This window comes from Triturus cristatus, chromosome 3_1, assembly GCF_964204655.1.
Source record: "Triturus cristatus chromosome 3_1, aTriCri1.1, whole genome shotgun sequence".
NCBI classification, from domain to species: domain Eukaryota; kingdom Metazoa; phylum Chordata; class Amphibia; order Caudata; family Salamandridae; genus Triturus; species Triturus cristatus.
The window spans coordinates 931,274,408-931,289,292 of NC_140583.1; the positions used below are offsets into that span (position 1 = coordinate 931,274,408).

Sequence of the window (14,885 nt, forward strand, 5' to 3'; positions counted from 1 at the left end):
ACTAACTCCGACGCACAGGCACAGTACCGGGAGGCGCTGTCCGAGTATGCTTCCACCGCTGAAAGGGAGGTCAACTTCCGTGGTAAATACTTCAGGGCTAGGGCCTACGGGGAGGGAGAGCGACCCGGGAGGTTCTTAGCGGGAGTGGTTCGCCCCCCACGTGGCTCAAATTTCGTACTGGAACTGGAAGGAGACGGAGGGGTACTTCTACGAGACACACGTTCGATCTTGGCTGCTTTCAAAACACACTACTCTGCACTCTACTCCACTACTAGAGTGGGTGACCTGGACATGGATGACTACCTGAGGGAACTCACCATGGGATGGCTTCCAGACCATCAGAGGGAGTTCTTGGCTGAGCCCATAGGCCTGGATGAAATTAGGGACGCAATTAGCCAGATGGCACCCGGGAAGGCTCCTGGGTTGGACGGGCTGCCCATGGACTTTTATAAGGCTCATGTTGATATCCTGGCGCCGGTGCTTCGAGAGGTTTATATGGAGGCACATGAGTCCGGCACCCTCCCCCCATCCATGCAGGAGGCTCTAATCACATCCCTACTGAAACCCGGAAAACCGCCTCAATATTGCGATTCTAATCGCCCTCTCTCATTAATCAACTGTGACGCTAAAATTCTGACCAAGGTGTTGGCTAATCGATTGCAGTTGTTACTAGGGGGATTGGTGCTGTCGGATCAGGCGGGATTCATCCCTGGCAGGGCTACCTCACACAACCTTCGTACTCTTTTTTCAATATTGCAAAATGTGGACCCTGATTTGCCGCTGGTGGCGGTCTTTCTAGACGCCACTAAAGCCTTTGACTCTTTAGAATGGGACTATCTCCAATGCATCCTATGAAACATGGGGATGCCAATAGGATTCACGCAGTGGATTGATCTTCTTTATCATCAACCTGTGGCTCGCGTTGGGGTGAATGGTCAGATATCTGAAGCCTTTGCTATATCGAGGGGCACTCGCCAGGGGTGCCCGCTATCTCCATTGCTGTTCGCCATAGCGATGGAACCTCTGGCCGCCAGGCTCCGGCAGCACCACCGGGAAAAGGCTTTACGCTGCCTTCAGCGGGAAGTTCTTATATCCCTATACGCGGATGACATTACACTGTACATCCGCGATCCCTCTGCTAACCTTAACCCTATCTTGAGGGAATTCATTCGCTTTGCTGGCATGTCTGCTATTCACATTAACTGGGGAAAATCCACTATCTTTCCGCTTACTACAGCAGCTCAGCCCTTCCCCCTTGATTACCCTCTACGGTGGTGCGCAGATGAGGTCCGATACCTGGGCATACTTCTCTCTCGGGATCGTGAAGAATTGATGCGGCTGAATTATGGCCGTGCATTTGACCACATTCAAACTTGCGTGACCAGATGGATCACGCTGCCTCTCTCCTTTGCAGGCCGCGCATCCCTCATTAAGATGGTAGTTCTTCCTAAGCTCCTTTACCTCTTCCTAAATATCCCATATTATCCAGGCAAGTCCTTCTTTAAACTTTTGCGCTCTGAGCTTATTCGACTAGTTTGGGGGGGGGAAGCGTCCACGTCTGAGCTGGGACATCTTGACTCGTCCATTCGCACAGGGTGGCTTTGATTTACCGGAGTTTGAACTTTACTATTACAGTGCTCAGGCCCACTACGTTCATCACTGGATCCGCCCCACCCCTTTCATGCCTCAGGTAGCGGTGGAACATTGGTTGGCAGATCCCATCCGGTTGGAAGGTGCCATATTTAGTGTGCCTGAGACACGGGCTGCATACCATACCACAGTCTCCAGCTCAGTACTAGCATGGCGCCATATTGCGAAAAAAGCCCTCACGACATTGGTGTACTCACCATTGCTTCCCTTGGCGTATCACCCCCTACTACCCATTCTGCAGGAACAATTATTTAAGAACTTTATGGCCAAACTCAACATTAAGACATGGGGAGATCTTTATCAGGACGGACGCTTTCGCTCACAGACACACATGTTCGCCGACGTTACACCTACTCCTATGGACATATTTCTGTACATTAGGCTTCGTAGTGGGGTTCGGGCACTGACGGAGGGGTTTCCTGACGAACCACCCACTTTAGACCCTCTACATCAGTTGCTCAAAGCTGCTACCCCTGCACATGCGGTCCCTAATCTATATCACTCAATACGCACCACACCGGATCCAGAACCTTGCGGGGCGCGCACCAGATGGGAGGTGGAGTTGGGTACGCCCATTGATGACGAGCTCTGGAGCTTTTGCTGTCTACAGACCGAGCAAATCTCCTCCAGTAGTAGATTCAGGGTCATTCACTACAAGTTCCTCCATAGACTCTATTGTACTCCAGCCCACATGCGCAGGATAGGCCTCCGAGAAGATGACCTCTGTTGGCGCTGTTGCGCACCTGCGGCAGACTTTTTACACATAGCCTGGGGATGCCGGGAGATTGCCGACTATTGGCGACAGGTGTATTCTGGCATTTCGGAGATGATAGACATCCCATTGACGCCGTCTCCAACGCAAGCACTCCTGGGTTACACGAAAAACGTTAGGAGACCTGTCCGCAGATTTGCCACAGTTGCTTTTCTCATAGCGAAGAGATTAATAGCATGTAGGTGGGGGAGGGGCAGGGCCCCCATATTCAAAGACTGGATCAGAGACATGGTACAGTGTCAGGACACCCTGCTCCGATACGCGGAGCTTCTGCCTACCGCATCCAGACCGGTGGACTTCTGGGGTCCTCTTACGAATTATCTGCTGTCGCATCCTCTGTCTTAGCAAGCCTTCCCTACAGATGTTTTATTAAGGCTCCATAACACTACTCCCATTGGGGGCGCTCTGCTTGAGCGGTCGGACGTTGTGTCTGGACCGGGTGTGGGTTGCTCTGCCATCTTACTCCTTTCCGGCTTGTCCACACTTCAGTTGATGGTTGACATATTTTCCAAGATGTGGCGCACCCTCCTCTGATATTGCTTGCGGGTGGCGATATTGTGGTTTCTCCCTCACCTCTTCTTCGGCAAATGTGGGTTGGGCAATGTGACTCTGATGCACTGTACACCTGGGATATGAGACGTGATGTCACCGCACTCTGCGGTTTCAACCTATGCACAATTTGTACATGCTGTATGGAACAGTGGATAAATAAAGGCTACAAGAACAAAACCAATGCTGCAGCTCTCTTTGGGCTATCACACAACATACCGATGCTTACTGTGACGCGGCCGGCCCTTAGCGGGTTGTATGCGTACCGCTGTGTGCACCACTGCCTTTCATTGCTTATCCCACGCCGCCGGCCACTTGTGGTTGTAGGCACTGTGCTGTGTACTGCTTTTCTATGCTGAATAAAGATTTTTGAAACTTCAAAAAAAAAAAAAAAAAAAACATACCTCTAGGCTGGCTGGATGTGTGAAGGTCTTTTTCCTGAAGGAGGAAATCCCTCCTGATTTCACTAATTAACATATTACTGTAGGCCTCTTTCTCTTCTCACCCTCTAGGAACAGCACACGTCTCTGTACTTGTACTTATTATTGGGCCTTGTGTGTTGGACCTGTCCAAAATAGCCCGTTGTTCCTCCTACTTATAAAGTCACTTACAGAGCGCCAAACACTTTTAAAGCCAAGGTCGCTTTCAAGTTACTAACCATGGCCTGTCTGTCTGTGTATGTATTATACATATATATATATATATATATATATATATATATATATATATATATATATATATATATATATATATATATATATATATATATATATATATATATATATATTTTTTTTTTTTTTACACAGATAACATCAACGTAGTGAGGATGATAACCGAATATTCGGCCCAGTCATCAGAGGTTGTACAAATTTTCCGAAGAAATTGGAAAATATTAAAAACAGATGTAGTTATAGGGCCACATATCCCACAGACCCCACAGATCACGTATAGAAGAGGACCTGCCCTTAAAGACCATCTTGTAAGGAGCCACTTTCCTACGAACCCTAAGAGAAAAGATTTAATAACAGGGTTTTTCCCTTGCATGAATTGCAAGGCCTGCAAAAATGGAACTAAGGTGAAAGAATTCTCGATTCCAGGCAGAACCACAAAAAGAAAAATTAACAAATTAATAAATTGCAACACCGAATTTGTTGTATACTGCCTGTCCTGTCCCTGTGACTTAAAGTATGTAGGGAGTACTATTCACCCCGCCAAAAAGAGAATTTTAGAGCATATGCGTGCGATAAAGAATCATGATGTTAATTATCCGGTGGCACGCCACTTCAAGGAGTTTCACAAGTCCAATCCGAACCTTCTGAGGTTCTTCTGCCTGGATCACGTCCCAAAAGATGAGAGGGGTGGGGACAGAATTAAGAAACTCAGAAAACTCGAATCGAAGTACATATTAGAGATGCAAACCAAAAACCCCTCTGGGTTGAACAACGAGGAAGAACTCTGGGTACACATTACATAGTAATCTGAGAGCAGCAAATATTTACTATATCGGGACTACCCTAATTTCTCCTCTGTGAAAAGGTTTGGCAGGCAACAAAAGGGGTGGAACAGGGGAGACACTGATTAATATGGATATGAGTTTAGATTACAGGGGTTATTAATGATGACTATAAAGCAGCAACGACATTAACCTCTGGGTGTGCATGCCCATTCAGGGCTAAAATTTAAAAGGTGTATTTCATGAATTATTATGAATAACTAATGTATATATGTATTATAAGATGTGTAAATACACGGAACTAAATATGACATTGAAGCACGTTACAAGATGTCTGCCCATCAAGAGATCTTGCAAAATGATACAATGTTTCCTTCCTCTATTTCAATGACTTAGAAAGTAGCGACCTCCTCTCTCGATGTCAATGAAACTTTATTATTTGATTTAAATGACGAAAAAAATGTAACCTTACCGACATTGACAAAGGCGTGTAGCCGAAACGCGTCTGTCGGGTGTTTTTTGTTCTGTTGCCAAATAAATTCTTATGAAGATATTCCCATGGAGTGCGCCTCATTCATGATCCGGGATAGGATCAACGACTTGGAATATATATATATATATATATACACACACATATACATACACACACATATATATATATATATACACATATACATTCACTGAAAAAACCATAGGTTTCATGCACGTTCTAGTTAGGAATTGGCATTTAAAAAACCTTTGAAATTCACTGAAAAAACTAAAGGTTTCAAGGGCGTTATAGTTAGGAATTGGCATTTAAAAAACCTTTGAAATTCACTGAAAAAACCAAAGGTTTCAAGGGCGTTATAGTTAGGAATTGGCATTTAAAAAACCTTTGAAATTCACTGAAAAAAACATAGGTTTCAGGGGCGTTATAGTTAGCTGGACATTTCCGTCGTACAAAACCCTAGAAATTCCCCTGTTATAGTAAGTTCAGCTAACTATAACTCGCGCCCCCGCAATGCACTGCTGATGACGTCACATATTACATCACTCATGACATGGTCAGTGACATCACTGAAGACATCATCCAGTGAGTATGTGTTTCTGTACAGTTTTAATATGTTTAATATATATAGGGAAAGGTCTGTTGAAGAATGAGTGGGTGTACAAGTGTGTGAATGGATGATTTTCTAGGTGCGTAACTGACTCTATAAGTGAGTCATTAAATGTATCTTACTGCAGACTAGTGACTAAACTGTGTGAATGTCTGTATGTGTCTGTGTGTTGGTGTATAAGTGGCTGCATGGTTTTGTGAATAGCTATACGAGTGTCTATATGGGTTATTGATTGGTTGTCTGAGTATCTGTATGGGTGCCTGAGTGTTTGTGTGGGTAGGGTGTGTGTGACTATGCATAGATGTGTGAGTGGGTGATTTTATGGGTGCATGGTTTTAAGAGTGCATCTGTGATTAACTGTATGGTTGGGTGAGTGTATGTATGGGTGTGTTAGGGATTGAATGTATATCTCAGTGGTACATGTGTGACTAACTACATATGTGAAAGGCAGTATATATGCGTGTAAGAGTATATAAGTAGGTATATGTGAGAGTGTGTGATTGTGAGAGTGGCTGTATGGATGAGTGTGTGATTGTATCAATGATTGTATAAGCGCATAAGAATGTGGTACTATTTTTATGAGTAAGTGAACTTGAGTGTGTTTAACTGTATAGGTGAGTAAATTGGACTGTGTTTAATAACTTGCACGACTGACTAGGTGTGTCAGTACCTCAATGGATGATTGGTGGTCTGTGAGTGTCTATATAGGTGTATAAATGCATATGATAGTCTTGTACGGAGTGACTGTAAGTATGAGTGACTGTACAAGTGAGTGAGTGGAGGTGTATGCAGACCTAAGAGTTAATGAGTGGGTATGTAGTTATTGGTATTGGAGTATCTATGGTTTTGAGAATGGACGTCTGAAATTTTGAGTTGGTGTATCAAAGGTTAAATTAGGGTGTGAGAAGATGCAGTAATTTATCACATGGACGATGTCATCAGTGATGTCATCAGTGATGTCACTGACCATGTCATGAGTGATGCAGTGATAGCTGCACCTCATGGGGCACTGGGTAGTACACCCCAGGAGGCATATCAGGTGTTTCACCCAGTGCCCCCTAAAGGGGCGAGGGCGCAACGCCTCTGCAGGTGGCATTGAGTGATGCTCCTCAGTAGAGGGCCCTAGGTGATGTGCAATGAGGAGCTAGTCGGTGGTATTAGGTGGGAACTGGGTGATACACATTGAGAGGGTGCAGTGATGCACCTCATGGGGGTGTTATAGCATAATGCACATCAGGCGAAATAGGCGAGGCACTGACTGATGTACATTTGGTGAGCACAGGGAGATGAGCATTACAGGGGCACAGGATGATCCACCGTGGGAGGCAGGTTATTCTAGAATGGAGGACATGCTTAAGTACAATAGGGGACATATGTCAGTATATAGTAGGTGGGCTCTGGATAAGGTCAGTCATCTCATGTTTTCCCTTTTCAGCTGTCAGTAGTTAATCCGCTCTGTTGTTTTGGGGCATTCGTGGATTTATGGTATTGTTTCCATTACAAGTGCAGGACTTCAAGTACAAGAGTGCAAGGAAAAATATATTTCTGGAACAGATTACCTTCTCACAGCTACCATTCTTAAAGACAAAGTAGTGCCTTTTCAGCCCTTTTTTCAAAGTAATTTGAGTGATTTATAAAAAGGGTTAGGAATCTATTTGTGGGTGTAGCTGGAAAGGGAAGCAAAAACAGCCCTGGCAAGAATATTTGTACCAGGCCCCACATTACTAAGAGGGAGCAAAACCTAACACCCTGTAGGGAAACTGTCTGGTTCTCCTCCGCCTCAATATTTTGTATTAACAAAATAATGGCAAGTAGTGAATTTAAGAGGAAAACGTGTTGTCTCAAAAATATTGCCTTTTCTAGCTGCTCTGAAAGGGAACTTAAGTGAGATTCCAAAACACTGGAATTTTTATATAGCACTATTTCTCAAAAGCAGTTGATTACACATGTGCCCAGGGAAAATTATTAGTCGAATACAAAACATCAGTCTAACAGTAGACTAACAGATGTCTGCAACAGAAGCAGTGTGTATCTGATTCAGTGCCCAGTGGAATAAAATGGGTCCCATACACTTCAATACTGACTAGCACTATAAACTGCTATGTCACCACACCAGGAGTGGCCGGCACCAATCGGCGGTGGCACGGGGGTGGTGGTAAGTGGGAATAAAAAAGAAAAAAAATACCTTTCCCCCTTGCTGCCTCTCCGCCGTTGTCCTGCCGTCTTCTATCCTGGTCGGTCTTCCAAACAGGAAGAACCCAGGTTGAGGCTCCCTTGAGCCAATGACAGCGTTGTGATTGGTTCCCCTAAGCCAATCACAAGGCTGCAATGCAGCCTTGTGATTGGCCTGAGTGCTGTGGTTAGGCGCTCAGCCAGGGGTTTGGGTCCTGGAAATGTTCTCCACGCAGGCTATAATGCAAAGTGCACTTGACGGTTTGGCCGCTCCGAGAGGCCCGGACAAGCAGTCATGCGCATTTTAGAGTGGGCAAACCACTTCTTCCCTGCCCATCTGTCATCTGAGCAGCTACTTTTGTTTCTATTTGTTACTTTCGAAACACACATTAAACGTATCCAATCAGTGCTGAACATATTGCCAGCATCACACAATAACAAAATATCACTAACACAAAGCATTGACATGAAACGCTAAAAGGAGAGTGAGGCGTTATTGACAAGACTATAGCATTAACAAGCAGGAGTTATTATGAAAATGGATTTGTTATAGCGACAGCTGCAATCCAAAGCCTGCAATGCCTGAACTGTCCTGGCCTGCTCCTCTCAGGCAGTCCCTCCTCCTCTTCACCGTGCCCTTTAGTGGCAAATGTCCGTGGATGCAATCAGCGCACAACAGTGCTCCAGTCTTTATAGATGTCGAGGCAGAGGAGAGCGACCGCATTTATGTGCTTCCCACCTTGATCCCTCAGGGGAAGGTCTCGACACTGATCTCTTATTGATTCCTTTCACTTAATTTTAATTGTTTCTCCTTTGAGGAATTCAATCAACATCAGCGGTGGATGGCCAAAAGGTGCTTAAACCGTGTACACAAGGTAATGAAGATGGGAAAACACCGGCCTCCTGCACGACGCCTGCTCGGTGTATATGGGGGAAGGGTTGGAGGAGACCGGGTAGGAATCTTTAAATTTACAGCCCGCACAGAGGAAAGCAACAGGGTCAGTTTATGGGCCTTTAACCGAGTTACAGAACGAAATGGAGGCCGGATCATCTACGAAACACGTACAATTAAAGTGCTGCTCTACACACTGGATGAACAAATAATCAGGATTTTCTTGAGGCCAGATCGAACATTTTAAAGCTTCATTTCAGTGTATCTTGCACATTTGTGAGCAGCGTTTAAAAATAATATCAGAGGTTTTCAAGGAAAAATCCTATACGTTTTATCTGCTATTGTGCACATGCCTTCATCGGTGTATTTTGGTAGGTCACACATGTAATCATATTACACAATATGGTCGACTTACTATTTAAAAAAAATCTGGAATAAAGTGTTTTACGTTTACTGAATACCGTCTTTCAGGTAGACGTTTTTCATACCTTTTTCTTTTCGTCCTTCCAGTTCAGTTCCTTTCCCATTATGTCTACAATCCTTGGCAGGGCCTCCTCAGCAGCCTGCACGTTTAGGAAGGCCAATCGAGTGCGACGGGAAATGACATCCACTGCAGTGCAAGCGTATTCTTTCATTGCATATTTGACCTGCGAAGAGTAGAGTAAAAGTGTTAATAAGTGCCGTAAATAAAAATGTATTAGAGAACAAAGAGGACAGTTAACTAAAGGAGTTACTTACTTGTATGTTTGCTTTAGCCTACCAATTAATAGGTAAATGATGATCTAGAATGTGCATTTGGAACAAAAAATGCTAAGGTTATGAAAATGCGAGTCTAGCTGGCTTCGCACAACTTTGTCTCTCTTGAGGCTGCGTTTTGAAGAGTTAAATTAGGTAACATGCCTGTGAGGCTCATCTCTCAAGTAGATTATCCCCCACCCTTGTATTCCTCAACATACTTGGATAGCGAAATACGCATGCGTTTCAAGAACATTTCTGGATCTCTCGAATTCGTTTTATTTGTCACCTCTTCATGTATCGAACGATCCAGGGAAATTAAATAGGGTCTCTGATAGAGATCATGTGGACACATAGGAACAATGTTGCACTGGGAACTAGATGCACCTGTTGCTGAGACCACTGAGACTTCAGACCGCATTGCAGAGCCTCTATTTGCCATCTGGCATTGTCGACAAAGCAGAGTGCAGAAAACCAATAGGCCAAGAAGTCTCAGAGGCATCCTGGATTGAGCTTGAAACATCGGGATCAGAGCCAAAGTGTCCTGGACTCGATGTAGATGAAAAGCTCAAAAATGCACTGGGTCAAGGAGTTCAGCACATTGATGGTGTACCCGAAAGATGTAAGGAGATGTGCCATCATCTGGAGGTGGTCTAGGACTCGAATGAGCCCATTGTGGTAGGGAAAAACTGGCTCTCCTGACCTCTGCTGCAACCATCACCATCAACTCAGTTAACAGAGGGGTAATGGTGAGGCTACAATGGAGCACAACTGAGGGGTGTCATGGTGAGGCCAAAATGGAGCACAGCAAACTGAAAGTGGTTGTAGCCCACCTTGAATCACAGGTAGCACCGGTGGGCCTTGAGGACAAGAACATGGAAATTAGAGTCCAACACAACCATTCAGTCTCCTGGATCCATGGCAAGGAGAACATGGGCTAGGGTGAGCATCCTGAATTTGTCTTTCATTTGGAACAATTTGAGAGGGCAATGATCTAAGATAGGGCAAACGTTTTGGCCCTTCTTCGGCACTAGGTAAAAGCAGGAAAGGCACCCATTTCTGAGGCTGGAACTCCATCTATGGCTCCTTTGGTCAAAACAGCATGAACTTCATGCAGCAAAATGTACACATGGTCCTCTGAGAGCTGATATGATGTAGGTGCCATAGGCGGCGGGACAAAAAGGAATGGCAGGGAGTAGGCTTGATTAACTATCTGTAGCACCCATCAGTCGGAAGTTATTGCTTGGCACCTGTGGACAAAAGGGCTGAACTGCCCATGTACATGATGTTTGTGTACCTCAAAGGGTATATTAAAGTGGTAAAGCAGCTTTGAAGCTTTTGCTGGAGGTGGGAGGGCTGGGTAGTGCGTAGCCACTGCTGGCCTTGACGTTGCCTACTGGACCCCCTGCCGCTGCCTCGAAAGGACTGGGGCATCTGTTGTTGATGTGTAGGAGTTTGGTGTTGTCTGAACACGAAATCCCTTGCAAATATCAAATGATGAGAAAAAAGAGGAGCTAGCTCTGGATCCGCATACAAAGGCATTGAAAGAAAGGAACTGATGTCAACACACATGGATGGCACCTATGAATGACTCCAGTTGTTACATCTGTGGTGGAAGTGAAGTTGAAGCAGATCCACATGATGCCACCTACCAGCGTGAATGGGCTATGCTGAAAAATCTTCTGGATCCAGTCTAGCACATGGGGATATTCACAAGATGAGGAATCTGCAGTTACAAGTTTCCATCACAAATTAATAGTCGGGAGTGGAGATAAAACTAAAATTTGACACCCAAGCCTGAATTTACACCATAGTAGAGGGTGGCAGCAGCCTTTCTCCACCAAGGAATGCCACAAAACCTTCATTCATAAAATGGTGACAGGGATTAAGACAATCAGATGCAGTATCTCTGCCTCCATCACTATCCAGCCTAAGTTCGACCCAGTTTGTTACAAGGCCTGGTGGACAGGAAGGATGGTGGTGGAGTCTACAAACTAAAAGCTGGTGGTAACCCCCTCCTTATCTGTTCCTCTTCTTTTTGGCATTCTAAATTACAACAGAGGGAGTGACACTCCAGACACCCCATATGCCCTAAGGGAGCCTGGTAATAACCCACAGTCTAAAGGAAATCCAGGAAATTATTTTGCCGATGCAGAGTGGATGCAGTGCTGCTAGCAGAGCAGGCACACCAACGTCGCACAGCATGCTAATGTCCACCTCCGTCACACCACTCCGCCATAATAGTCCGGCCATTAGAGTCCGGCTGCCGCACTATTGTAAGCAACTGCCAGAGTTGGCTGTAGTGGAGGCAGGGTGAGCTCTGGGCAGTCGATCTATTATTCCCAAGAACTTTATAAGATGTTCCTCTCTGAACTCTGGTCTTATTTTATTTTTCTATCGTAATATAAAGCAACTACTTCACAAGATAGCACATCAATGTGGGAAAGTGTTCAATGAAAACAACCATTTCTTAAGCATTCCCTTAAAATGCGAATAAACAATTAAACCTCAAAATGGAGCAAATGCATCAACCACTTTACTAAGAGTTACTATCTGTGAGCTTGAGGGAGTCTCTTTTCCTTGCTCTGATTTTAAGGCTATTATAGGATTAGGTACATCTTCTTCAAACTAAGTATATATGAATGACCAAAGAATTTAAAACAAAAATAAATAACAAATACACCATATTTTAAGCTGAGAGTACCTCTGCCTCTATATAAGGGAATTCGGATACAAGCCGCTTTCCTACAATAGGCCATCTCTTTCCAGTCACTTTTGCCAATTTGGCCACTTCAAACGCTTTGTCTCCATACGCAGAAGCAAGATGTTGTGCAACCTACAGAAAGGAAAAAAGAAAGTATTTTGAAGGAAAAAAGAAAATATTTTATATCCCAAGTATTCCTCTGAAAACAGGAGAAACAGCGTGAAACACCTTTATCGGTTTTCTGAAAGCCTGTACGAAGTACACCGAAGAGATATTACATTTTGATTGTGTGGGAGGAAACAACTTGTGTTGTGAATGCTTAGACCAGCACTAACACTTCTATGCATGTATCAATGTAACTGTGACTAATGATGCTTCAACTACTTTCTGCTACAGTGATCACGTTTAAAGATTACACTTCAGGGCTGAGACGCCACAGGAAAAAAAGAATGCATAGTTCTTTCACCAAAGGCCCTTCAATAACACACAGTTTTACATTAGATGACCAGGAAGAAAAGGTTTATTCTAAAATCTATAATTTAAAGCGTCACTTCAAGCTAAAGGCACCACCTAAACAGCAATCTGTGGAGGTCACTCTAAGCTTTAATTCTGGAATTAAAGTAAAAAGTAGGCCAGGGAAAAAATTAAATTACACCGGCGTGATCTGCATAATTTCGGGAAATTTCACATTAAGCTTGATGGCGAAATCCCAAATTATGTCATGCTGTCCCCTTCGTGGCAAAATTATAGCAGGTGAACAATGTGAATGTTAGAATGGCAGTAGCTGTCATTTGTGGTACTTGTGCTTTTTACCCTATTTAAAAAAAAAAAAAAAAAACATTTTTAGCACAGAACGCATCTTTCTGACCTAAATAAACATAAGGATTTATTTCACGCTAAAATGTAGAGCTAAATCTAATAACGCGACTTTGCGTAGTTAATCCTAGTTTTGCGTACTTTTCCCAAAATCTCAGGCATTTACACAAAATCAAATTATGCAAATTTCACACGATCCTAGTTAAAACCCAATAAAATGTGGACGTGTACCGAGATCCAAAGCACAGCAAATCAGGAGGTTTATTTGTATACTAGATTAATTAAAGGAAAAGCAAATCAACGCAATTTATTGCATATAACGGAAAGGGTGTATTTATATTTTTTATTCCAGCATATTCAAGATTCTTTTAACATCCACAGTGCATACTTCGAAACGAGCAGCAGCTGAACAATTTTTTGACGATGGTGGCAAGATAGAAAAGGGATCATAATAGAACTAAGGAACACAGGAGTAATTAAAACACACACAAATGCCCCCAAACGACTACTAATGTGTATCAGTTCTGTAACAAAGCAGAGAGCAGTTCAAATACCTCCAGATTCAATCTCTGGACTAGTAGCTGTGAAAAAGCTGGAAAATGTTTGATGGTATTCATATAATTGCATTTTTCATTTCATTTTTACTAAACACAACTCGGCTCAATAGAACCTTTGATGCACCATAACAAATATTCGCATGCAAGATAATACTTAACATCCCCTCATAGACCAATATATTCTGGATTCCAAGGAGATAACGTTTTACACAATAAAAGGGTATTCTGGATCATATGAAACGAAGTCCTGGGATGGAATTCTAGCACACATGAAAACAAAAGGGATACATGTAGAGTGCATTTTGGTTACTTAAGATGCTTCTTCTTTCAGCTATTGGCCCTGGTCCTTTGTTGGGTCAAAAGTGTCCAAAATTACCTTCAGAAACAGGGCTTTGAGAAGAGTGAAGTTGTGGCATAGAAATTTAGAAAGTTTGCTGGCTCCGCAGCTAATTAAAATGGAATCCATCTCACTTCCACATTGTCTATTTTTTCCCCCCAAAATCAAATAACCGGATAATGCTTGATCTAGTTGTCAGAGCTTTATTTCTCAGGCCATCAAAGAGTTCATATCTTTCTTTATTGAGGACATCTGTGATGTAACTGTATCTATATGCTATTGCATGGTATCTGAAAACATGAAGAAAACATGAAGTATTCCACGCCTCGAAGGCGTGGAATACTTTTACCGTTAGACTTAAATAAGATGAGAATCCTTAACTGTAGGGGCAAATAAAGTGAACTGATGTAAAATGAATGAAAGTGAAAATATTGGTAGCAAAAAATACGATAAAAAAATATAATTACGAAAAGCATGCAAAACCATAATTGTTGTACCTCGCTCTCAAGTCCATAATCTTGAACTAATCGGATATACAGAGTAGGTGTCCAATCTTTTCCTCCTTCTAGGACAAGCCCTACTGTTTTACAAGGCCCTGCTTTGAGATTATGGGCTCTAACAGCAGCTTCTAAGGTATCTTCTGCCATGGAACGGTAGGTGGTCCATTTTCCACCTGTATGTGGGCATAAATGAAACGCACAGCACTAAACAAGAGGCACTATAAGCAAAAACATGAATTCTTTCATAAAGCTTATTAGACAACATATTCATGACAGTGTGTGTGTGCGCACATGCAAAGATAACACATATTTAAAGCTAAAGTCTAGTCTCTGGCCTTGAAATTACAAAGTAGCATCACAACAGATTTAATAGCAATGGAGAAAATGAACGCCCTCTTCATCTCATTCGGTTATCTTAGGGCACATATGGACAACCAGACCCATTTGCATAGCATGGTAGCTGAGGAGCGCTTTCCCTTCTAATGTACAGTGTGCGGAAGTGGCTTCTCTTAATGCTGCTTTTCCTGTGTGGTAAGGATGCAGTGCTACTTTCTAGGCTCCCCTCCTAACAATCATGAGGAACAGTATTACTTTATATTTGCATATAGTAGCTCAGTTCCACACAAGGCGGTCCGCATGTGGTGTTATATC

At 43.4% G+C, this 14,885-nt stretch overlaps 1 protein-coding gene across 3 annotated transcripts in view; it reads right to left on the reverse strand.

The window, feature by feature from the left end:
* GPD2 (glycerol-3-phosphate dehydrogenase 2) overlaps positions 1 to 14,885 on the reverse strand; it is a 927,571-nt gene that overhangs the window by 242,757 nt on the left and 669,929 nt on the right. For all 3 annotated transcript variants that reach the window (XM_085645519.1, XM_085645518.1, XM_085645520.1), the window contains exons 11-13: positions 14,232 to 14,407; positions 12,025 to 12,156; positions 9,074 to 9,232 (exon numbers count right to left, since the gene is read on the reverse strand). In XM_085645519.1, coding sequence (XP_085501645.1) covers positions 9,074 to 9,232; positions 12,025 to 12,156; positions 14,232 to 14,407 — 467 coding nt within the window. The remainder of the gene's footprint in view (positions 1 to 9,073; positions 9,233 to 12,024; positions 12,157 to 14,231; positions 14,408 to 14,885) is intronic.